The 23,616-nt window shown below is 26.1% G+C and overlaps 3 protein-coding genes across 11 annotated transcripts; 2 read left to right on the top strand and 1 right to left on the bottom strand.

The window, feature by feature from the left end:
- The first annotated feature begins 457 nt into the window (after positions 1 to 457).
- Positions 458 to 8,927, top strand: LOC124424927 (ATP-binding cassette sub-family C member 5-like). Of its 8 annotated transcripts, none has more exons than XM_046964555.1 (24): positions 458 to 608; positions 1,183 to 1,332; positions 1,444 to 1,602; positions 1,685 to 1,832; positions 1,912 to 2,145; positions 2,233 to 2,406; positions 2,503 to 2,650; positions 2,727 to 2,875; positions 3,063 to 3,173; positions 3,997 to 4,107; positions 4,926 to 5,071; positions 5,210 to 5,659; positions 5,740 to 5,866; positions 5,939 to 6,084; positions 6,170 to 6,294; positions 6,350 to 6,537; positions 6,675 to 6,951; positions 7,059 to 7,212; positions 7,291 to 7,419; positions 7,485 to 7,761; positions 7,840 to 8,005; positions 8,086 to 8,269; positions 8,345 to 8,537; positions 8,599 to 8,927. In XM_046964555.1, the coding sequence occupies exons 2-24, from the start codon at positions 1,298 to 1,300 to the stop codon at positions 8,854 to 8,856; spliced, it is 4,089 nt and encodes a 1,362-aa protein (XP_046820511.1). In that variant the 5' UTR covers positions 458 to 608; positions 1,183 to 1,297; the 3' UTR covers positions 8,857 to 8,927. The 8 variants fall into 8 exon arrangements, with proteins under 8 accessions (XP_046820511.1, XP_046820512.1, XP_046820506.1 ...); XM_046964556.1 differs by lacking the exon at positions 458 to 608 and adding an exon at positions 616 to 1,126 and having other exon boundaries at positions 1,275 to 1,332; XM_046964550.1 differs by lacking the exon at positions 458 to 608 and adding an exon at positions 616 to 1,126 and having other exon boundaries at positions 6,170 to 6,291.
- A 625-nt stretch (positions 8,928 to 9,552) lies between these two features.
- On the top strand, positions 9,553 to 18,518 carry LOC124424874 (sodium leak channel non-selective protein). Of its 2 annotated transcripts, none has more exons than XM_046964430.1 (29): positions 9,553 to 9,796; positions 10,036 to 10,169; positions 10,244 to 10,429; positions 10,506 to 10,729; positions 10,801 to 11,075; positions 11,183 to 11,430; positions 11,515 to 11,904; positions 12,022 to 12,213; positions 12,299 to 12,436; positions 12,507 to 12,713; positions 12,813 to 13,009; positions 13,080 to 13,202; positions 13,300 to 13,473; positions 13,535 to 13,714; positions 13,876 to 14,128; positions 14,223 to 14,390; positions 14,469 to 14,677; positions 14,746 to 14,866; positions 14,957 to 15,090; positions 15,237 to 15,402; positions 15,620 to 15,814; positions 15,891 to 16,108; positions 16,193 to 16,416; positions 16,529 to 16,665; positions 16,754 to 16,890; positions 17,009 to 17,165; positions 17,290 to 17,415; positions 17,515 to 17,689; positions 17,765 to 18,518. In XM_046964430.1, the coding sequence occupies exons 2-29, from the start codon at positions 10,065 to 10,067 to the stop codon at positions 17,938 to 17,940; spliced, it is 5,235 nt and encodes a 1,744-aa protein (XP_046820386.1). In that variant the 5' UTR covers positions 9,553 to 9,796; positions 10,036 to 10,064; the 3' UTR covers positions 17,941 to 18,518. The 2 variants fall into 2 exon arrangements, with proteins under 2 accessions (XP_046820386.1, XP_046820387.1); XM_046964431.1 differs by having other exon boundaries at positions 9,555 to 9,796; positions 17,009 to 17,159.
- On the bottom strand, positions 18,252 to 23,305 carry LOC124424875 (DNA replication licensing factor Mcm3). Its single transcript, XM_046964432.1, has 11 exons — positions 23,132 to 23,305; positions 22,940 to 23,052; positions 22,636 to 22,844; positions 22,421 to 22,551; positions 22,103 to 22,341; positions 21,772 to 22,014; positions 21,326 to 21,689; positions 20,929 to 21,233; positions 20,687 to 20,837; positions 20,094 to 20,599; positions 18,252 to 19,986 (listed from the first exon to the last, which is right to left on the bottom strand). The coding sequence occupies exons 1-11, from the start codon at positions 23,201 to 23,203 to the stop codon at positions 19,788 to 19,790; spliced, it is 2,532 nt and encodes an 843-aa protein (XP_046820388.1). The 5' UTR covers positions 23,204 to 23,305; the 3' UTR covers positions 18,252 to 19,787.
- Positions 23,306 to 23,616: the final 311 nt, after the last annotated feature.

The following is a 23,616-nucleotide window of genomic DNA, read 5'->3' as shown; positions in this document are numbered from 1 at the left end:
TAAGAGACAGCAGCATATTAAGTATATAGAGATATATAAGTATATATATTAAGTATATATTCAATTTATAGATATGTTGGTATATATATGTACATATATTATAATAATAACAAAGAAACATTTCAATTTAATTTAATAGATTATCTTTAAATGCTTAGTGATCATTGTTTAAATATGTGTGTAGTGTTTCTCTGTCTATGTATATGAATATCTTGAAATTGTATACTAATCGTTTATTTCTATATTAATATTACATAATTATTATAATTAATATTATTTCATTATAAATAAATATGATATTTATATATTATATATAAATATATAATGAAATATTAATTATCGTATTTATGGAAATAAACAATTAGTATATATATATATATGTTTATATATAATATATATATATATATATATATATATATATATATATATATATATACATCTTTAAAATGCATAGAATTTATTTTATAACTAACCACAGCTTAATATTTTGTATAATTATTTTATGGTAATAATGTGATGTGGCACAATGTGACAGCAATGTCACGCGACTAACGTATCAGATATAATACTCACAATTGCAGTCAATCAAATCATGATTACTTTAAAAGGCAAGGAAATAAAATACTTAACCATAATATAACAATATCTATATTTAAAAACGAAACACGGATTTATTAAAATATTATTTTCTATAGGAAATAAGGTTAAGGAGACAAAAGATTTAGTTAATTTATTTCATTTATTGCATTTTATTTGTAGGACACGATTTTATATCAAAGATTAAAGCATGAAACAACGCTTTTGTGTTTATTCAACCTTGTCTTTTTGTCTTTTTGATTAAGAAAGATTAGAATATACACGTTATCAGTGACATGATGTGAAAATCCTAATGAATCTATAAACGTCATAAAAGTATTTTATAACAGTTCGGGAGATGCTTGATGCTTCAAATGAAAGAAACAAGAGGCAAAAATCATTCTGGATGTGTTAATATATTCAAATACAATAAATATTTTTCTATAATTTGAAAGTAATTTTCTAGAAGGACAATGGTTAAAAACACAAGTGAAAGAAATATTGTTACTGAAGCTATTGAAAATAATCAACTGAATAAAGCTGATAAGAGGTAAAGCACAAATGTCTTTATCTATCATTAAAATTATATTTCTATTTTTTTTTTAGTCAAGTATCTGGTAACGATGGACCAAATTTTTTTCTTCCAAATAAAAACTTGTCTATTCACAAACATAATGTGGAATATATTCCTGGTTTAGGAATTGTACGATATAATCATGCAATGCAGAATTTTATACCCATGCGTCCTAAAACAACGTATGTATTTTTACAAAAGTATTCATTTATATATAATAGTATAATATATTTGTGAATATAATGATTATAATAATTTATACAATGAACAATTACATGACAAATATTTTTTAGTGACAAAGAAGCCATGCCAGCAGATAGTGCTGGATTATTTTCTTATATGTTTGTTACATGGATGACAAGATATTTATGGAAAGCATACAAAAAGGGTATTTTATTATCAGATCTTCCATTAATTTCACCATATGATAGTTCTATTTATAATTTACAAAGGTAAAAAAATTATAATTATTTATTTATGAAAATTTTCTATGTGAGATTTTATATCATTGTTTAGAAGTATAAATTCTTTTAGATTAGAAAATCTATGGCAAGAAGAATTACATAGAAATGGTCCTAATAATGCATCATTTTGTATGGCTGTATGGAAATTTGTACGCACAAGAGTATTTGTCAGTTCTATTTTTTTATCTTGCTCAGTAATTTTTGGATTTATAAGTCCTGTATGTTAAAATTTTTTTCTCACTTTTTTTTGTTTTAATGTTTTATGTATTTACATTATAAAAATTTATTAATTTGTAGGCAATATTAATGAGAAATATTCTAGAATATGTACAATCCCCAGAAGGAACCATTTGGGATGGAATAAAGTGGGCATTATTGTTAACATTGTGTGATTTTTCGAGGACAATATTTCTTACATTGACTTGGATTGTTAATTATAGAACAGCATTAAGACTGAAATCATCTTGTTCTGCTTTATTGTATAAAAGAATTATTGGATTAAATAATGTTGGAAACATAAATATAGGAGAAGTATGATTTATTAACAATTTTTATTTTATTAATTTAATTAGTACTTTCTAATATATAATTTTTTTTAAATCTTTTTCTCTATCCTAGTTAGTGAACCTATTTTCCAATGACAGTCAAAGATTATTCGATGTAATCCTATATGGTCCAATGATTGTTACCAGTCCTATTATTATTATTTGTAGTATTATTTATATATTACAGTTCTTCAGTCCTATGGCTCTTTTGGGCATGGTAGCATTTCTTTTATTTTACCCTATACAGGTACAAAAAAGAATGAAGTACAATAAATTAATTTTTATATTTTAAGTTATATATAAATATTTAATAATATAAACAAATATGTGTGTTCTATTTCAGTATTTACTTTCTCGTTTAAATGGTTATTTACGAAGTAAGGCAATAAAAATTACTGATGTTCGTGTGAAATTAATGAATGAAATTCTTGAAACTATGAAGATGATCAAAATGTATTCGTGGGAGAATTATTTTTGTCAAAAACTGCTTAGTAATTATTAACTAATCAACGAAAGGTATAATATTATATATTAATTCATACAATCAGTAAATTTTTTACTTTTCAGACATACGTAAGACGGAGAAGAATTGGCTACATAAGATAGCATATTTTCAAAGTCTTAGTGTTTCATTGACACCTGCTGTGCCTATTATCTCCGCTGTTATTACTTTTTTGGCGCATGTTTCTGGAGGATTTAATTTAACAGCTGCACAGGTATGTATTATATTATTAATGGAATGTAATTATAAAAAATTTATATGCATTAAATAAAAAAGAGAGAAAATAAGATGTTTATATCATTTTGCAAAACAATAGTGAAAAAAAGATTTTTATAGATCTTAATATTATATTTTATATGCAATGATAAATAGTGTTGCACTTACTGAAGAACATATTACAGGCTTTTCCTATCGCATCTTTATTTTGGAACCAGTTGAGACTGGTACTTGTTGCACTTAAGGATTCTACGCGATACATTATCGGCGCTCATATAGCCCTTAGAAGATTTCAGGTTTTCTTAAATTTTAAACTGTTATAATTTATATATCAGGTCAGTCCAAAAGTTTGTGCGCATTTTGCTACATACATACATGCTACTAATGCGCATTGGAACTTTTGGACTGACCTAATATAATTTAATAAGTAATATTTTCTATACATATTATTAAGAGAACAGTTTTTGTGTATTTTATGTGCAATTTTATTTTAAATAATAACTTTACCAATATACTAACAATTTTATAGTTTTTAAGATTGATAATTCTGTTCTTCATATATAAATATTCTTAGATTTAAATGTTATAACTAAATAATTTTACATTTATTTATTGAGTTACAACTAAAGTTCTTCATTATTATAGGTTATCACATATATATATTTAATAGATGTAACTTCCTATCAAATAATTGCAAAACAATTATAAGTATAAAAAAGTAAACAACAAAATGTAGTCAAAGCTTCATGATCAAAATAATTAGATAGCCCAATGTATTAAAATACACACATGAATTATATCTAATAATAATATGTAAATGAAAGTAATTCAAATGTATCTTTAGCATATATGGGAAAGCTTTTAGTGATGGGTTATAGATTAAATAGATAAAGGAAAAAATGTTCTGCAAAAGTGTAATATAATTGCTTTCTATTTATCTTGTATATAATTTTAGTGTATATGTAAAGGAAGACATATATATTATAATTACAAAAATAGAGCATTAAAAATATATAATACATTTCTGTTTAACTAAACTAAAAAAATAATTATTAAAAATACTTATGTTGAAAGTTTTCTGAATTACTAAAATAATATTTCACTACATTGCTTTTTCAGGTATTTCCCTTTGTATCATTACTCAATGCTCAAATTCGCACTAGTTTCATGTTTTTGCAAGTGGCTATAATTAATATTATTGCATCAAAGATAACTTTCAACAGATTAAAGGTGTTTATTTCTATATCTTTATACAATATTATCACATTAGTAATATTAATTAAATTAATAACACTTTACTAACTATTTACAAATGCATGTTATATTAACTATTTATAATTCTTTTACATAATATATACTTATAATTATGTGTGTTCAATTTTTTTAATTGGAATGTATAAATATTTTAATATTGCATAATATATACTAACATTTTGAGTATATTTATGTCATAAATCATTCAATTTTATTGTGCATTTTATGTTAAAAAGAAGAGATATTGACATATTCCAAAAGTCATTATAATTATTAATATGCTTTTGTGACGTTATTTTTAATTCTATATTTTTCATATTAATAGATACTTATTTTTTATGTTATAATCAGCAATGTTTGTTTGTTTTATAAAAATTATTTGTAAACAAATAAGTTATTACATTTGAATTTTAGAATATGTTAGGAATAGTAATTTAATGGAAATTTGGTATTGGAAATAGCATGCTATTATAATTAACTTATTAATGACTATAGATTTGAAAACAATTCTATTATATAAGAAATTTCTCTCTTTGTAAAGAAATTTCTTTCTCTTTACTTCGTACTTAGTTTTTTTTTTTTTTAGCATTTAGAAAAGATATTGGTAATAGTATTTTAAAAACTCATAAATAAGAAGAAATAAAAGTAATAGGGATATTGCAAAATTTGTATACAATAATGCTGTATTATACTGTATATGCTTACGTGAATGTGATTAAATATTAAAAATGTATATATATTATATAACATTATTATGTATATAGATAAATTAATGTGTTATTAAATTCATACAGAAAATTATGTTATTGGACAAAGGCAATATTTGCATTTCAAGACCTATTATGAAATCACAATCAATAGCAATTGCTAATGCAACATTTGTTTTTGATAATTCTAAAGAACAAACTAATATATTGAATAAATCCAAAAACAAAAAAATGTGAGTAAGGATATTAATAAAAAATCTTGTTTTGACAAAAAGAAATGTTTCTATAATTATAACTTACTATAATAATACTACAATATTAAAAATATTAATTCTTTTTTATTTCATTTTCTTATATTTCTAATATTTTAGAAAGGATTCAGATGCCAATACAACAGAACTTGAAGAACTTAAACATCCCGAAGAGAACATGTATATTCAAATACTTACAGATATAACATTTGGTGCACCTAAAGGCAAATTAATTGGAATTTGTGGTCAAGTAGGCAGTGGAAAGTCTAGTCTTTTGCTTGCAATATTGGGTCAATTGCAAATAATAAAAGGCCAACTTTCAAGAGAAGGCTCTTGTGCATATGTCAGCCAACAAGCATGGATAGTCAATGCAACCCTTAAAGAGAATATTCTTTTCGGAGAACAGTTTGATGCTAAACGTTATTACCAAGCATTAACAGTATGTAGTTTAAAGGATGATCTAAATATGTTACCAGGAGGAGATGAAACTGAAATTGGTGAAAGAGGTATAAATTTATCAGGAGGCCAAAAACAGAGAGTCGCACTTGCTCGAGCATTTTATGCTAATCGGTAGATTTTACAATTTAATTTCACTTGCCTTAAAATATTCATTTTTTATTCTAATCAGTTATCAATTAAAAATTTCCTAGGGATATTTATTGTTTGGATGATCCTCTGAGCGCAGTAGATACACATGTTGGACATTATATTTTTAATAAATTAATTCTTGATGCTTTGAAAGAAAAAACTGTTGTTCTTGTTACTCATCAAATTCAGGTATTTTTCAATAAATAATAAAGTAATAGTTTTATCATAGGCTGGTTTTTTGGCAGATTTTATTTTATATAGTTTCTGGAATGCTGTGACCAAATTTATCTACTTCAAAATGGAACAATTTCCGAGCACGGGACGCACATGGAACTTATGCAGTTAGATAAAGAATATGCTATAATAGTAAACAATATATTGCAACAATCAAAACATAAATTAAATGAGTATGTTATTTTAATACAATTATTATCTTAGTATATTACTTTATGCTTTATATTACTATTTATATTAATTTTTATTATTTTATAGAGATCAATATGGACAAATTATAAATAAGGATGAAGATAATATCGATTCTGAATCAAACACTGAACTTATTAATTCTCAAGAAAAGCAAGATGAAGAAAGTTCAAAAAAAACTCATAATGGAGGTAGTAGTAAATTATCTTTTATACTTTTTAAAATAAATAATTAATTCTATTTGTGTAGGAACAACTTTAATATTACAAGATAAGGTTGAAACTGGATCTGTAAAAATGCAAACGTATCATGCATATATAAAAGCTGCTGGTGGATATTTAATGGCCCTTTTAGTATTTTCCATATTATTTTCAAATGTAGGTAGTATGGCATTTAGTTCATGGTGGCTTGTTGTATGGATCAAAGCAGGTGGTGGAGTAAGTAGTTTTTAATAAAAAATACTGAATAGAATATATATAATATAAAAGATAATCTTATATAATTCAGAGTAATAGAAAATAAATTAAAAAGTAAAATTTTGATAACAAATTTTTTCTTTTTTTATATTTTTAAGAATGCAACTGTTCCTGGCAGTAATGGTACTCTTTTATCAGATAATATAATTGACAATCCAAATTTTATATATTATCGAAATATTTATGCTACATGTATTGGTATTATAATTATGACAAGCCTCATCCGTGGCTTAATAATCACATATGCCACAATACGTGCTTCAACAACAATACATAATACTATTTTCAAAAATATAATTACATCTCCTATGAAATTTTTTGAAACCACTCCAAGTGGTAGAATACAAAATATTTTTAGTCGAGATATAGATGAAGGTATATACTAAAATATATACGTGTATATTTTTATGCATTTAATATAATTTAAATAATTAATCATATAATATAAAATAATTTTAATGTAATATGTTACTCATTTATAGTGGACAATTATTTACCATTGGCAGTGGAATATATGATACAAAATATTTTCACTTGTATAGTTGCTATTTTCTTTATATGTTTCGTTCTCCCTTGGTTTTCTATACCTTTAATTATTCTTGGCACAGTGTTTTTTTTGGTCAGCAAAATGTTCAGGTAAGTCCTATGTAATACTTGTCATTTTCAATTTATAAGAAAATGCATTAAAAAGTTATTGATTTATTTATATTGCAGAGTTGCAATGAGAGATTTCAAAAGATTGGAAAGTACTTCACGTTCACCTGTTCTGAGTTTTGTTACAACCACTGTTCAAGGTTTGCATACTATCCATGCTTTCAAAAAAGAAAAGAACTTTATAAAGAAGTAAGTATTTTTTTACATGCTATAAGACTAGATAATTATTTATAATAAATTATATTATTATATAGGTTTGAAGAATTATTGGATCTCAATAATTTATGCACTTACATGTGTAATGCAGCAATGCGTTGGTCTGCTGTGAGACTGGATAGTTTGGCAATTGCTTGTTGTTCTATCACAGCATTCTTCATTATCTTTTTAAAAGGCAAAATACCTGCTGCACTTGCTGGTCTTGCCATGGCGTATGCTACTCAAATTTCAGGTGTCTTTCAATATACTGTCAGATTAATGTCAGAGACTGAGGTACGTTTTATAAGTATGGAGAGAATAAATTATTACATTAAGGTATGTAATACAATTTTTGTTTATCAAACTGTTTACCAAAATAACTGATAGTGATAATATACCATTCTATACATTCAGAATTTAGAAAAGGAAGATACACCCAAAGAGTCATTAATTAAAGTAGATGAAAATTGGCCTAGTTCTGGTAAAATACAATTTAAAAATGTTCAAATGAAATATAGAAATGAATTACCACTTGTATTAATTAATATTTCATTCACCGTCAAAACTGGAGAAAAAATAGGTAAGATTTTGTATTTTCAAATATATTTCTGCTAATGTGATGCATTATTTTATATTTTTTTTATATCATTTGTGTTTTAGGAATTGTAGGTAGAACAGGTTCTGGAAAAAGTTCTTTAACAGTAGCCTTATTTCGATTGGTTGAAATCTGTGGAGGAGTAATCAAAATTGATAGTGTAGATATATCAAAAATAGAATTACAATTATTGAGAAATAAACTTTCTATTATACCACAAGATCCAGTATTATTTAATGGGACAATACGGTAAAAATACAGATAAAATCGGATTCAATTTTATATTTATAAAATAATTAATGAGACATTTTAATTTTTAAATAGATCTAATTTGGACCCATTTAAAAAATATTCCGACACTGAAATTTGGAGTGCTCTTGAGAAAAGTCAACTTAAAGAAAAAGTAAAATTAATGAATGGTCAACTTGAAGCGTTTGTAGAATGTGGTGGAAATAATTTCAGTGTTGGAGAAAAACAACTTCTTTGTTTAACAAGAGCACTATTGCGCAATAGCAAGGTAAGATAACCAAGTAAAAATTATTCATTATATATTATATTATGTATATTTTATATTGTAGATATTGATTTTGGATGAAGCAACTGCAGCAGTTGATCCAGAAACCGAAACAGCAATTCAAGATACAATACAAAATGAATTTTCAGAATGTACTGTTTTAACTATTGCACATCGTTTACAAACTATTATGAAATATGACAAAATTCTTGTTATGAAAAATGGATCTATTCTCGAATTGGATACACCAACTAATCTTCTCTCGAATCCAAATTCTGAATTTTCTAAAATGACGGCTATTACTAAAAAAGCAGTTAAATAGTCTGCAATTAATTCCTTACTGTTTAATTTTAAATAAAATATGAAAATAAAAGAGGACTAAGTTGAAGACAATATTGCCATTTCTTTAAAATTATTAACATACAAAAAATATTTTGTTTATTAACTTCACATAATGTTATAACTTACGTAATGTTATCTCATTTGATAACTTATATTTTACAACTAGTAATCTTTTAATAAGAGAATAATAATTATAATACTCACCAGAATAATAATTTTAATTTTATATATTCATTATAAAAACCTTCATTTTTATTTTTAAGTTGTATTGTAATTATAGATTACATAGATTTAATTGTTTATAACAAAAAAATGTGATTAATATACATTTTATAATCGAATAATAATAGTGATATACATTTATTATTTTAAGACTATAACCAATAATTTATAGTTTTTCTTTTGATATTAATATTTATAAATAATTTCTTTTTTAAGAATAGTCATTAAATTTCTATTCACATATAATTTTGAAAAGTGTATAATAAAAATTTATATAAGTAATAAAGTTTTGTACTTTCTTAAAAATGTAAAAAATATATGTATGTGAATTGAACAAGTTTAAAAAAAAATTTGTAAAAATATTATATAAATCTTATATAAATCTTATATATTACATAAAACAAAGTAACGAAATAATAAAGACCGTTTATAAAATGATTAAGTTCGGTTGATAACAAATTTTGGAATATTGATTAGTTCTCAAGAAAATGGATCTGCTCATGCTCGCCGCGAAGTATTCAGCTGTCTGAAAAAGGCTGATCGCAGCTGAAAAATGTTCATTAGATCGACAATTTGTTAATGTTAAAATGTTTATTAAACGTTAATATTTTTTTTTTGTTGTTTATTAATATTGAAATGTAGTCTATATAAAATGCCGTAAAGGCAGTGCTGTCATTATTCGAATTGCCAAAAGAAAGGTGCGTGAAAATGTTGACATAACGAGATTTATTTTATATATGGAATTATTTGAATTTCAATTGACGTGTATCATTATTATATTACTAAGGAATATAAAGAGATAAATCAGTTTTTAATAAACATCTGAACATAATTGCAGAATATATAATGTATACATAAATGATAATTTGTTATATATTACTACGATCTTAGGATATATAGATACGTTATAGGTATAATGTCATTCATTTACTTTTAGGCATCACCATTGCGAATATAATACCAATTATGATGTTGGGGCGGAAACAGAGCCTCAAAGGGGAACCTGTCCTGGCTGATTATGGTCCGGAGGAGTCCCTCAATGAGAGCGCTGATATAGAATGGGTTAATAAGGTAAAAATAAATAATTGAATAAAATATGTTAATGAAACAGTCCTTAAATTAATTATATATATTTTTTTTTACAGTTATGGGTAAGAAGACTGATGCGGTCCTGTGCATTAATATCATTGGCTTCAGTTTGTTTAAACACACCAAAAACTTTTGAAGAAATTCCACCACTGCAATATATTACATTTGTTTGTGATTTGATAGTTACTTTCCTGTTTACTGCTGAAATGATAGCCAAAATGTATATTCGTGGAATACTGAAGGTAAATTCTTTACTTATATGTAGAAAAAAAAACTATAGGATTTAACAATATCTTTTATATTAAAAAATAATTCCAGAGAGAAAAATCTTATTTAAAGGATCACTGGTGTCAATTCGATGCCAGTATGGTGATTTTTCTTTGGCTTTCAGTCATATTACAAATGTTTGAAATGCTTGGCTTTGTCTTGAAGTTCAGTTATGCATCTATCGTACGTGCACCAAGACCATTGATTATGATACGCTTTCTTCGTGTTTTCCTTAAATTCTCCATGCCCAAGGCTAGAATTAATCAAATCTTCAAGTAAGGAAATTATAAAAATAATAAAGAATTATTTCAAGTACAAATACAAAGATAATATTTTTTCCTTACAGACGTTCGAGTCAACAAATTTACAATGTAACCCTTTTTTTCCTTTTTTTTATGTCTCTATACGGTTTACTTGGTGTGCAATTCTTTGGTGAACTTAAAAATCATTGCGTTTTAAACACTACAGATCCACATCATATTACAATAAATAGTTTGGCTATACCTGATACATTTTGTTCTACTGATCCAGAATCAGGATATCAATGCCCTGAAGGAATGATGTGTATGAAATTGGAGTTATCAAAATACATTATGGGTTTTAATGGCTTTGATGAATTTGGTAATATATTATAATTAATGTTAAATAATTTTTTGTAAAAATAAATCTTTTTTATATTTACAATAATGAATATTTATATTATTAATTGATGTGATTTTTTTTTATAGCTACTAGCATTTTCACAGTCTATCAAGCTGCTTCCCAAGAAGGATGGGTTTTTATCATGTATCGTGCAATTGATAGTTTGCCTGCTTGGCGCGCTGTGCTTTACTTTAGTACTATGATATTCTTTCTTGCTTGGCTAGTTAAAAATGTTTTTATTGCTGTTATTACTGAAACTTTTAATGAAATTAGAGTGCAATTTCAACAAATGTGGGGTGTGAGAGGACATATCAGCAATAGCTCGGCATCACAGGTCATTTAAAAATCTATAATTCACCAATTAATATATATATTATATATTATATTATAAATTATGATCAAATTAATATCTTTTTAGATTTTAACTGGTGATGATAATGGTTGGAAATTGGTAACTTTGGACGAAAATAAACATGGAGGATTAGCATCACCAATTTGTCATGCAATTCTCAGATCACCACATTTTCGTATGGTCGTAATGTGTATCATATTAGCAAATGGTATAACTACAGCAACAATGAGTTTCAAACATGATGAGAAGCCAAGGCACACTTATTATGATAATTATTATTATGCTGAAATTGCTTTTACAATCTTTCTGGATTTAGAAACTTTATTCAAAATTTGGTGCCTTGGTTTTCGAAGTTATTACAAGCACTCTATCCACAAATTTGAACTGTTGCTTGCAATTGGCACAACTATTCACATCATTCCAGTCTGCTATCTTTCTGCATTCACTTATTTCCAGGTCTTTATATCTATCTCATTTTCATAATGAACACACATATAATATAATATACATTGAAAATATATTAAAGAAGAAAAAAAAACAGATTACTTTTTATTGGATATTTTTTTTCAACAGGTTCTCAGAGTGGTTAGATTAATTAAAGCATCTCCAATGTTAGAAGATTTTGTGTATAAGATATTTGGACCTGGAAAAAAATTAGGTAGTCTTATTATCTTCACCATGTGCCTGTTGGTGATATCTTCCAGTATTTCTATGCAACTATTTTGTTTTCTATGTGACTTTACTAAATTTGAAACATTTCCTGAGGTAAAAAGTACAAAATTATATTATAATAATTGTTAATTGCTCAAGGATTTATTATTTAATGATTTATATTGATTATTCTTCTCAGGCCTTTATGTCTATGTTTCAAATACTTACTCAAGAAGCTTGGGTTGATGTTATGGATGAAACTATGTTAAGAACACATGAGACTATGGCACCATTTGTTGCTGTGTATTTTATTTTATATCATCTCTTTGTCACATTGGTAATATTATCATTATTATACAAAATATTGTTGTAAATATATATTTAATTTTTAACTAATTCCTTTGCAGATTGTCTTAAGTCTTTTTGTTGCTGTAATTTTGGATAATCTTGAATTGGATGAAGACATAAAAAAATTGAAGCAATTAAAATTTCGTGAACAAAGTGCAGAAATAAAGGAGACCCTGCCATTTAGATTAAGAATTTTTGAAAAATTTCCTGATAGTCCACAAATGACTTGTTTGCACAAAGTACCATCAGACTTTAATCTTCCAAAAGTAAAAAAAATTTATATTTTTATCTTCTCTAGATAATTTCTATCTATTCTTTAATATATTCTTCTTAATTATATAACAGATATTGTTAATTTTTATTAGGTTCGTGAAAGCTTTATGCGGCAGTTTGTATTAGAAGTAGAAGACGATGAGAATGAAGGTGCAAAGAAGATAAATGAGACTTTTGATTCGAAAATAATATATAGAAAACAACGTCCTGTTAAGATATTAAATAATCCACCAAAAGTAAGGAATGTTGTTACCAGCTTAAAAAAAGCAGCTGTTATTTATATAATAAAGTAAGTCTATAAATTTTATTTAAATTCGCATTTTATCTTGTAATATTTTTTCAATTATAAAATTGTACAGCGATTCAAATAATCAGAGACTTCTATTGGGAGATTCTGCGATGATACCAGTTCCTGGGAAAGGTCTTTTAAAGCCTCAGGGTACAGTTAGCAGTGCTAAGCAACTCCGTATTGATCAAAAGAAGTAAAATAACAATAATAATATGAATATATTTAAATGAAATTAATGTTATATAACAAAGTGAATTTATATAAATTTAAAAAAATAATCTTACTGACAGATCTATAAGAAGAAGTGTTCGGAGTGGATCAATTAAATTGAAGCAAACTTATGAACATCTTATGGAAAATGGAGATATAGGAGGAATAAATAGAGTTAGCTCATCTCGAAGTAGACCACATGATTTAGATATTAAATTATTACAAGCAAAAAGACAACAAGCAGAAATGAGAAGGTAATAAATATTGATTATATTTATTAATGATTGTTGTTAATAATTAAATTGTTTTTAATAGAAATCAAAGAGAAGACGACTTACGAGAAAATCATCCATTCTTTGATACACCACTTTTCGCAGTACCACGTGAGAGTAAATTCCGTAAAATTTGTCAATTGTTAGTTTATGCAAGATATGATGCAAGATTAAAAGATCCTTTGACGGGGAAAGAAAGAAAAGTACAATATAAAAGTTTACAGTAAGTATTATTTTGGATCATTATTTTTTATATTTATTTGCTTTTATTCAATTTTATATATATATATATATATATATATATATATATATATATTATTTATAATTTTCTAATTTCATATATATATATTAGATAATTATAAATAATTTATCATCTTTTTTCAGCAATTTTCTAGGATTAGTTACATATCTCGATTGGGTAATGATATGTGCAACAACTTTATCTTGTATTTCTATGATGTTTGAAACTCCTCGATATCGTGTAATGGAAATTCCTGCACTACAAATAGCCGAATATGGTTTTGTAATATTCATGAGCATAGAATTAGCTTTGAAAATATTAGCGGACGGCTTATTTTTTACACCAAAAGCTTATATCAAAGACGTCGCTTCAGTTCTTGATGTTTTCATTTATATTGTAAGTTTTTTTTTTTTTATATCAATATGTTCAATTATTTGATTGTAACAAAAATCATAATTTTTGTAAATTTTTTTTTTTTGTTTTTCTTTAGGTAAGCCTTGTATTTTTATGTTGGATGCCCAAAAGTGTACCTCCAAATTCTAGTGCTCAATTGCTTATGATTTTACGCTGTGTCAGACCTTTAAGAATATTTACTCTTGTGCCACATATGAGAAAAGTTGTTTATGAGTTATGTAGAGGTTTCAAGGAAATATTACTGGTATATAATTAAATTAAATAGTTTTTAATAATCCTTAAATTTTTAAGTTATGTCTTATAATATTGTAAAACTTTTTAGGTATCCACTTTATTAATACTGCTCATGTTTATATTTGCAAGTTATGGTGTTCAACTTTATGGCGGTAGGTTGGCACGTTGCAATGATCCTACTATTTTAAAACGAGAAAATTGTGTTGGAGTATTCATGAGAAGAGTTTTTGTAACAAAGATGAAATTAAGACCAGGACAGAATGAAAGTTATCCATCCATATTAGTACCTCGTGTATGGTAAGCTTTAATATATAACATTAATTGTTGTTTTGTATTATGATACAAATTTTTACATTGTATTTTAGGGCAAATCCAAGAAGATTTAATTTTGATAATATAGGCGATGCTATGATGGCTCTTTTTGAAGTACTTTCTTTTAAAGGTTGGCTTGATGTTAGAGATGTCCTAATTAAAGCTCTTGGCCCGGTAAGTTAATCATTTTTGATTTAATAGAAGAAAGATCATATTACAAACTAAATATTAGCTAATTAAAGTAATTATGTATACGTCATTTAGGTACATGCAATCTATATTCATATTTATATCTTCCTTGGTTGTATGATTGGTTTAACTCTTTTTGTGGGCGTTGTTATAGCAAATTACTCTGAAAATAAAGGTACAGCTTTATTAACAGTTGATCAAAGAAGATGGTAAGTGTAATTTCGTATATTTACAACTCACGCAATGATTTTTTTTTTCTTTTCTTTTTTTTTCTTTTCTTTTTTTTTCTTTTCTTTTTTTTTCTTTTCTTTTTTTTTTTTTAAGAAAATATTACGTTATTCGTACTATCTTTTAGGTGTGATTTAAAAAAACGATTGAAGATTGCCCAACCCTTACATTTACCACCACGGCCTGATGGCAAAAAGTTTAGAGCATATATTTATGATATTACACAAAATATTTACTTTAAAAGATTCATTGCAGTAATGGTACTTATAAACAGCGGTCTGCTATACGTTTCTGTGAGTTGAAACTTAAACGTTATTCTGCTAATGATTATTCTTATTTATAAAAAAGGAAATTATATAAAGTGTGAAAAAAAAATGATATTTAAGTCATTGGTTCTGTTAAGAACTCAAAGACTGTTGCTTTGAATCATGTGTTCCTTACCGGCTACCATTAGACCGTGGTAAAAGTAACGTAATTATATTAATTGTATTTTATTTTATTTATCTCAAGTGGAGAATCGAGGAAAAACACACGGAAGCTCTAGCTACGGTGTCCACGATTCTGACACTAATCTTCCTCATAGAAGTCATTATGAAAAACATTGCTTTTACACCACGTGGCTATTGGCAGTCCAGAAGAAACAGATATGATTTGCTCGTGACAGTCGTGGGCGTTATTTGGATCATCATTCATTGTACAATGAAGGTATGTTAAAATAAATTTATTATTATAATTGTTTTAAAAATATAATATACAAATTAATTCAATTTCTCTTTTACAGAATGATTTATCATATCTTATTGGCTTCATGGTTGTAATTCTTAGATTCTTTACAATCACTGGCAAACATACAACACTCAAGATGTTGATGTTGACTGTTGGTGTATCTGTTTGCAAAAGTTTCTTCATTATATTTGGAATGTTCCTCTTGGTGTTCTTCTATGCACTAGCAGGAACTATTATTTTTGGAACAGTAAAATATGGAGAAGGAATAGGAAGGTATAATATAGAAAAATTTAAATGATACACAATAATTTTATAATTATTAAAAAGTAAATTAATTTATATTTTGATATTTTACAGACGCGCTAATTTTGAATCACCCGTTACTGGTGTTGCTATGCTATTTCGCATTGTCACAGGAGAAGATTGGAATAAAATTATGCATGATTGTATGATTCAGCCACCTTATTGTACTCCTGCTGCTAATTATTGGGAAACAGACTGTGGAAATTTTCATGCATCCCTAATTTATTTCTGTACATTTTATGTAATTATTACTTATATCGTCCTAAATCTTTTAGTAGGTATGTTTAAATATAATATATATTTACTCTTTAATTATTTATTTGTAAATATTACAAATACAATAAATATACAAATATAAATTGTAAAATTATTGAAACTTATTTTTAACAGCTATTATCATGGAAAATTTTTCTTTATTCTATTCAAACGAAGAAGACGCATTACTTTCTTATGCAGATATTAGAAACTTTCAAAATACTTGGAATGTCGTTGATAATCATCAAAAAGGTGTCATACCAGTAAAAAGGGTATGTTTATAAAAAATGTTTACTTAACAATTCTTATATTTTATATTGTTACTTATTAATAATGACAATGATATTTGATCTCCCATAGGTAAAGTTTATTTTACGATTATTGAAAGGAAGATTAGAAACAGATCCGCAGAAAGATCGTTTGTTGTTCAAATACATGTGTTATGAATTGGAAAGACTTCACAATGGAGAAGATGTCACATTTCATGATGTTATTAAGTATGTTTAAATAAATGTCAATTTAATATTCATATATATATATATATATATATATTAAAATCATATAAGATAATTCTATTCTGAATGGAAAAATATAATATATTATTTATTTTTACAGCATGTTATCTTATCGTTCGGTGGATATTAGAAAAGCACTTCAGTTAGAGGAATTACTTGCAAGAGAAGAATTTGAATATATTATTGAAGAAGAAGTTGCAAAACAAACAATTAGGACTTGGTTGGAAGGATGTCTAAAGAAGATAAGAGCGGTAGGGGTATGATAAATAATTTCATTTATATTTGCATAATTCTAAATGCAAAAGTAAAACTTGAATTAAAGATCATAATACTTTTAAATAATTTGTAAGAACAAATAATCGATATAGATATGCATTTTAGAAGCAACAAAATAGTCTTATCGCAGGCCTTCGTGCTACAAATGATGTTGCTATAACTCCACAAGATTTTATTGAAGTTAAAAGTAAAGAAACAACCAAGGAACGTGAAGAAGAAGACGAAGGAAAAGTGAGTTATATGCTTATACATATATGCGCGCGAGAGCGTATGTGTGTTACAAATATATTTATACTTCATAATTACAATGAATTATATTAATTTTATTAGGATGTAGATGGATTGCGTCATAAAGCAAAAAAGCCTGTAGTATTGCCAAGATCGGACAGTATTGGAAGTGGATCAGGTAGAAAATATCTTGTTCCAACATTATCAGATCCTGCTTCTGTAAGATCTGATAAAGATAAAATCCCTCCATCCAAGAAAAGAAACAACAGGCCACCACGTAAATTAATTTCATTGAACTTTATCAACATTCTAAAGCATAATTTAATATTTCTAATTTCATTTATACTTTCAGCTACAGTAAAAAATAATTTACCACATCTCACAGAAAATACAGAACAAAATAGACAGCAGAGAGAACCTGTAAATTCTAAATTAAGTACTCCTAAAATTTCTAGCGTCATGCTTGAAGTCCGAGAATGGTGGAAAGAACAGTTAGCTTACAGTAGCGAATCCAATGATGAGGATTAGAAGATGTACAAAAACGACATTAGATAAACATATGTGTGTATATATATATACACGTGCCTGCGTACACGCACGCACGCACACACACACACACACATATTAAAAAGAAAACAGAATAGATTACATAAAATTGAAGATGAAGTTAATATAATATACGTGCCTAACTATTTCAAATAATCGTCCTAATGGAGATTTTGTACGCCCATACGTCTTTTCAAACAATTGTTTGTCAAATATTCCATTTAAAATTATATATTTAAAACAAAAGTTACGTATGTATAATAGATTTTATATTAAGTGATTTTTTTTTCCTATTGTAACTTACAGAAGGACTGATATCACGCATAATCATACCGATTAATGTATAATTTAATTTTTGAATGTTTAAGGTTACTGCATGCAATAATGTACTGGTTTTTTTTTTCTTTTTTTTTTTATAGAAAATTTATTTTAATCGATAATATTATACATGTATATTTTTACAAATAGTTCTCATTTCTATGTTTTTTAAATTAGCCATAATCTATTTTTTTAAGAAACTATGAAATCACTGCCATATGGGATTTATAATTTATTGAACACCAATAGCTTCATTTTATTTTATATAACAAGTTTTAAAAAATTTGGTAACATAGTTATCAATATTTTGTACTATTCAGTAACATTTTTTTTGAATTTATTTTATTTAAAATATTGTTTAAAAAAATGAATTGTTCTTTTGTTTTACGATAATCTTATAAATCATGTCATAAAAGTTGAATATCTATAACATAGAATGGAAAACAGATTTTATACTATAAATCATCAAATCATAGTTAAATCATGTATTTATTTAATATTAAAAAAGATAATTATGAGAGAGAGATAGAGAGTACAATACACATTACATTTTTATGAATTAAAAAAAATAAAAATGAAAAGGATTTTATCTTTGTAGGCTAAAGAAACTATATCACATTTATTACAAATTTTTAATAGTTCTCATAAAAAATGATTAAGTTTTGTACAATAGTAATATTATTCACAATTATACTCCTCCATAAAAATATTACAACAATAATAAATTGTTATTGATATCTTTCGCAATAATTGCGATCGGCACAAAATGTTTGTTATAACAATAGATGTAATACAAAGTTTAAAGGAATTTCTATAGAAGCACAATTTGAATTGGAATTAAATTTTAATTAAAATTAAATTTATATATGTTAAGATTAAAAAATAATATAGAGAATTTATTCAGGATTATTGAAGAGTGCCAGTACTTATTTAAACTGTTGTAAATGTAAAATGAGAACAATATATAATAAATAAATAAATTCATAATATAAAAAATAGATTGTATATATATGTAAAAGAACAAATAGAAGCAAAAGTAACTAACAAGGAGCTTTTGTATAAAAATAAAAGAAAAATGAGATTATGATAATAAGATATGTGTGAGGAAAAATACCTGAATATTAGTTAAATATATTTAAAGTTATATATAATGCAGTAATTTATATATATATTTGTATATATATATATATATATATATATATATATATATATATATACACGCATATAATTACATGAAATGTAGAATGACATATTTATATAAAATCTGAAACTTAGCTATTGTATACTATATTGTGTTTATATTTCTGTAATAAATGTTGATTATTGTTGCTAGTTTATGTGCCAATGTGTTGTATTATATACATATAAAATTAATAAATGTTAATAGATAAAATTATTTTTAATTATATTACACAAAATTGTATAAAAAATATGGAGTACTATTAGAATATATTTTTAAATTTTACTTTAACAATACATGTATTATAAAATTATTAATTACGAAATTTAAATTATATCAGAAAAATATTATCATCTGCAGACATAATTTGATTATCATCCGTCATTTTATTAATCGCAGCAGTAATTTCGGAAGGTGTAAAATTTGGAGTATGTTGTGTATCCAAATAATTTCGAACTCTAGAGAGAGGTAAAGATTGAACTCTTTGTTCTTGGAATAATTTATGAAGTAGAGATCGAAAAACTTTCAACCTAAAATGAAAAAAAAAAATACATGCATTATTCCCATTCCTTGTATATGATAAGTGACATTACTAGAATTCTTTTATTCAATACAAAATATCTATTATTTGTTATACCTCTCTTCTGTAATAGTTGCAGGTGATTCCTCTGTAATTGTTGCAGGTGATTCTTCTGTAATTGTTGCAGATGATTTCTCTGTAGAAGCTACAACTTCTTCACTACTTTGGACTAAGCTCTGAGAGGCTGTAGTCGAAGAAGTAGCAGTTGTTTTTTGAGATCGAGATCTAGTAGTCCTTCTTGTAAATTCATCAACAGATTCATCAGTATCGCTCTTGTATTCATAAGGATCGTTAGTAGATCCTCCTGGTGCATCAAGATGTCTTCTTGAACGCTTTGCCCCTCTACCTGGTTCATCTTCATTACTATTTGTGCTAACGTCACTATCGCGTCTTCTACGTTTCTTTTTTTCTCTTTCTAGCACCCTCTTGAAATAAGCAAACTGTATCAATTCAATGGCTGCCTGAGCATCCTCAGCAGTAACATTTTTTGATAAACGTGCTTTTGCATGTGCAGTTGACAATCTAATCATTGTTTCTAAAGTACGAGCTGTTACAGGTTGCGTCTAAAAAATATAGCGTAGAAAAGAATAATAATATCATTTAATATCAATTATATAATATCATTTTATCTATAGAATATAATACGATACCCTTGCTACATCAGACTCAAGCATTTCTTCTGATCGAAGTTTCGAATATTCGTCGGCTATAACTTCACTGGCTTCTTCTGTTAATTTTGGTTTCATACAACGTGCTATATGAATATATTTTCTCATAAAAGTTATGCTCAGAATTTGATCACTAAAAAAATAAATTTATTTAATATAATATTACATACATGTAATATAAAATAATTTTTTTTTTTTTTTTTTTTTTTTCTTTTTTAATATACCTTTTTGCACATGACTGTCCGTGCAACATAGGATCATACTTCTGATAGACTTGTTTTTCTATTTCTTCAGTAAGTTCTTCATCCTGATTTTTAGTTGTTAACATATCTAATTTACTACTCAATGGTAAAGCTTCTCCATCTTGTTCTATTGGATTTCTGTATCTATGCATTCTCACAACATGATCACTGATTACATGATCCTGCTCTGAATCTATTATATCTAACATTACGAATAACAAATCAAAACGTGAAAGCAGAGAATCTTGTAATCCTATATTTTCCATTGGTGTTTTGTATTGATCATACTGTAAAAATATATACTTATAATTACATGAAATTTGTATAAAGTAAAAATTAAATTTAAATTCAATTGTTTATCTAAATATAATTTTGTTACCCTTCCATAAACAGGATTTGCAGCAGCTAAAACCGAACAACGTGCATTTAGACTAGCATGAATACCAGCTTTAGCAACAGTAACTTTTCCTTGTTCCATCACTTCATGAATTGCAGTCCTGTCAAGATCTGACATTTTATCAAATTCATCAATACAAATAACACCGCGATCAGCCAAAACCATAGCACCTGCTTCAAGTCTACGTTCTCCAGTTTCTTGATCTACTGTAACTGCAGCTGTTAAACCTACACCAGATGAACCTCTGCCGGTAGTTGCTATAGCACGTGGGGCAGTACATAAAACGTATCGTAAAAGTTGAGATTTTGCGACAGATGGATCTCCTATGAGTAGAACATTAATATCTCTACAAACAATATGGAAGTTTTAGAGTTTTTGAAAAATGTAACTGAAAATTATTGTATTCTATTAATTTTCTGTGATAGTACCCTCTGAGTCTTGTACCATTAGGTAAAATTTTTTCTACACCACCAAGCAAAAGACATAGAATAGCCTTTTTTATGTACTCATTGCCATGTATGGAAGGTGCTAAAGATTTACTTAAAAGTTCAAAAATATTTTTGCATGGATTACTTTTAGCTAATTTTTTACACATTGCTACATCATCATGTGAAATAGAGAGACTAGCTTCTTTGCTTAATTGCATAATATTATTGGCAATTACAACTGTCCTGTAGGAAATGAAAAAGAATTATAATGTACATAAATGATATTTTCATTTTTATGAAAAAAGAAAAAAAAAATATTTTATTTAAAAACCTAAATGTGCCATTTGTATAGCCTCCTTGTTTTCCTGGAAGACACCTATAATTTCCTACAACTTGAACTCGATCTCCTGGTTTACATAAATCTACTAAGTCATTATCACATATGATATCAACACTACGTGGCAATTGTCCAGCTGGTGCCTTTTCAGGCATTTCTTGGATCGTAAGAGTTTGATGATCTTTATATGTAGATAGGCCAAATTCTGTCTCAAGTGGATTTCCATCTTCATCCTTAAATAAAAAATATCTATTGTAAATAATGCAAAATACTTAGCAAAAAATATTTTTAAATAAGAGTAAAAATAATTACTGTAGTAGGATATACAGCAGATTGTGGAAATGCTTCTATTGAAGTTAAATCTGTATAAGCTCTTTCGATTACTGTTTTCGTTGTACTACAATAATGAACACTACGTACAACTTTAGGTTTCACAAAGGAACCTTAAATAAATAAATTAGAAATATGATCAATGATATTTTATTTTAATTGTATATAATAAAATATATATAAATGTATATACTTACATTTTGTCACAATACCTTCGATACATACTAAATTACCCAAAAAACGCGAAGTTAATGTTCTTGGTGTGACGTGCTTGTTTCCAAAACTTCCCTCAAATGCTATAAAAAAATCTACATTTCCTTTAGCATAATCTGTATCTACATTAGCAACAAATTGTCTTAATGCATTTTGAAATGCTAATTGTTCCTCGAAAGAATTATTTAATAAACTGTAATTATAAAAATAAAATCAAGAAATATGAGATTTATACCTTGCAATTATGATAGCATTTTGTAAAAGAATTTTTGAAAAATAACTCAGTACCTAATAGCACGTGGAGGATTTTTTCTTCTTAAATCATTAATATTTACATATAATCTATATTTATTTTCTTCAATCATATTTTTAACCAGATTGGCATATATACCCTGATCTTCCTGTAATAATTTAATATACATTTTGATCATTTTATTCAATTGACATGATATAAGAATAGAAGATATTTAAATTATATACCATGTCGTCCAAAAAGTCAACATATTCTCGTTGTAATTCTTCAATTCTTTGATCTATATCGATTGAAGTCATATTTATCGATAATTATGTTTCTTGTTTATTTAAAATAATTAAACGAAACACATAGAATAATAGCAATAAACTCAACAACTCAAACTTGTTAGTATATACTGATTTTACGCGGGAAAACTGATTAATCATGAAGTTCGTTTTCATATACATTTATCGTATTCGAGAGTTTTCATAAAAACGAACGAACCAATCAAATTCAACTTGCATGCATATTATTATTATTATCTTTCCAATATCAAATTAATATATTTATTTTATTATTATAGAAAAATTATAGATATTATATTTTATATTATAGAATAGTATAGATATTATCAATGTGAAATTATATTCAAGTTAATAATTATTAGAAATTTTTTTAAATATATCATTCATGTTATTATGATTTCAACTAATTTAAGAAATTAAATGAT

The sequence above is a fragment of the Vespa crabro genome, chromosome 6, assembly GCF_910589235.1.
Source record: "Vespa crabro chromosome 6, iyVesCrab1.2, whole genome shotgun sequence".
NCBI lineage: Eukaryota > Metazoa > Arthropoda > Insecta > Hymenoptera > Vespidae > Vespa > Vespa crabro.
Note: the sequence above shows the minus strand (reverse complement) of the source record. Positions and strands in the feature narration are given on the sequence as shown.

Bases quoted from the DNA above. Each gene is read 5' to 3' on its own strand.
- LOC124424875 (XM_046964432.1), bottom strand. From the start codon at position 23,203: ATGACTTCAATCGATATAGATCAAAGAATTGAAGAATTACAACGAGAA. The intron at 22,015-22,102 runs GTTTTTAAATAA...CATTTCCTACAG, and splicing joins TATACAAATGGCACATTTAG to GACAGTTGTAATTGCCAATA. The intron at 21,690-21,771 runs GTACTATCACAG...TATTGTTTGTAG, and splicing joins AATGGTACAAGACTCAGAGG to AGATATTAATGTTCTACTCA.
- LOC124424927 (XM_046964549.1), top strand. From the start codon at position 1,050: ATGGTTAAAAACACAAGTGAAAGAAATATTGTTACTGAAGCTATTGAA. The intron at 5,867-5,938 runs GTATTTTTCAAT...TATTTTATATAG, and splicing joins TTGTTACTCATCAAATTCAG to TTTCTGGAATGCTGTGACCA. The intron at 6,952-7,058 runs GTATATACTAAA...ACTCATTTATAG, and splicing joins TAGTCGAGATATAGATGAAG to TGGACAATTATTTACCATTG.
- LOC124424874 (XM_046964430.1), top strand. From the start codon at position 10,065: ATGATGTTGGGGCGGAAACAGAGCCTCAAAGGGGAACCTGTCCTGGCT. The intron at 12,214-12,298 runs GTAAAAAGTACA...TATTCTTCTCAG, and splicing joins AATTTGAAACATTTCCTGAG to GCCTTTATGTCTATGTTTCA. The intron at 16,666-16,753 runs GTATGTTTATAA...GATCTCCCATAG, and splicing joins GTGTCATACCAGTAAAAAGG to GTAAAGTTTATTTTACGATT.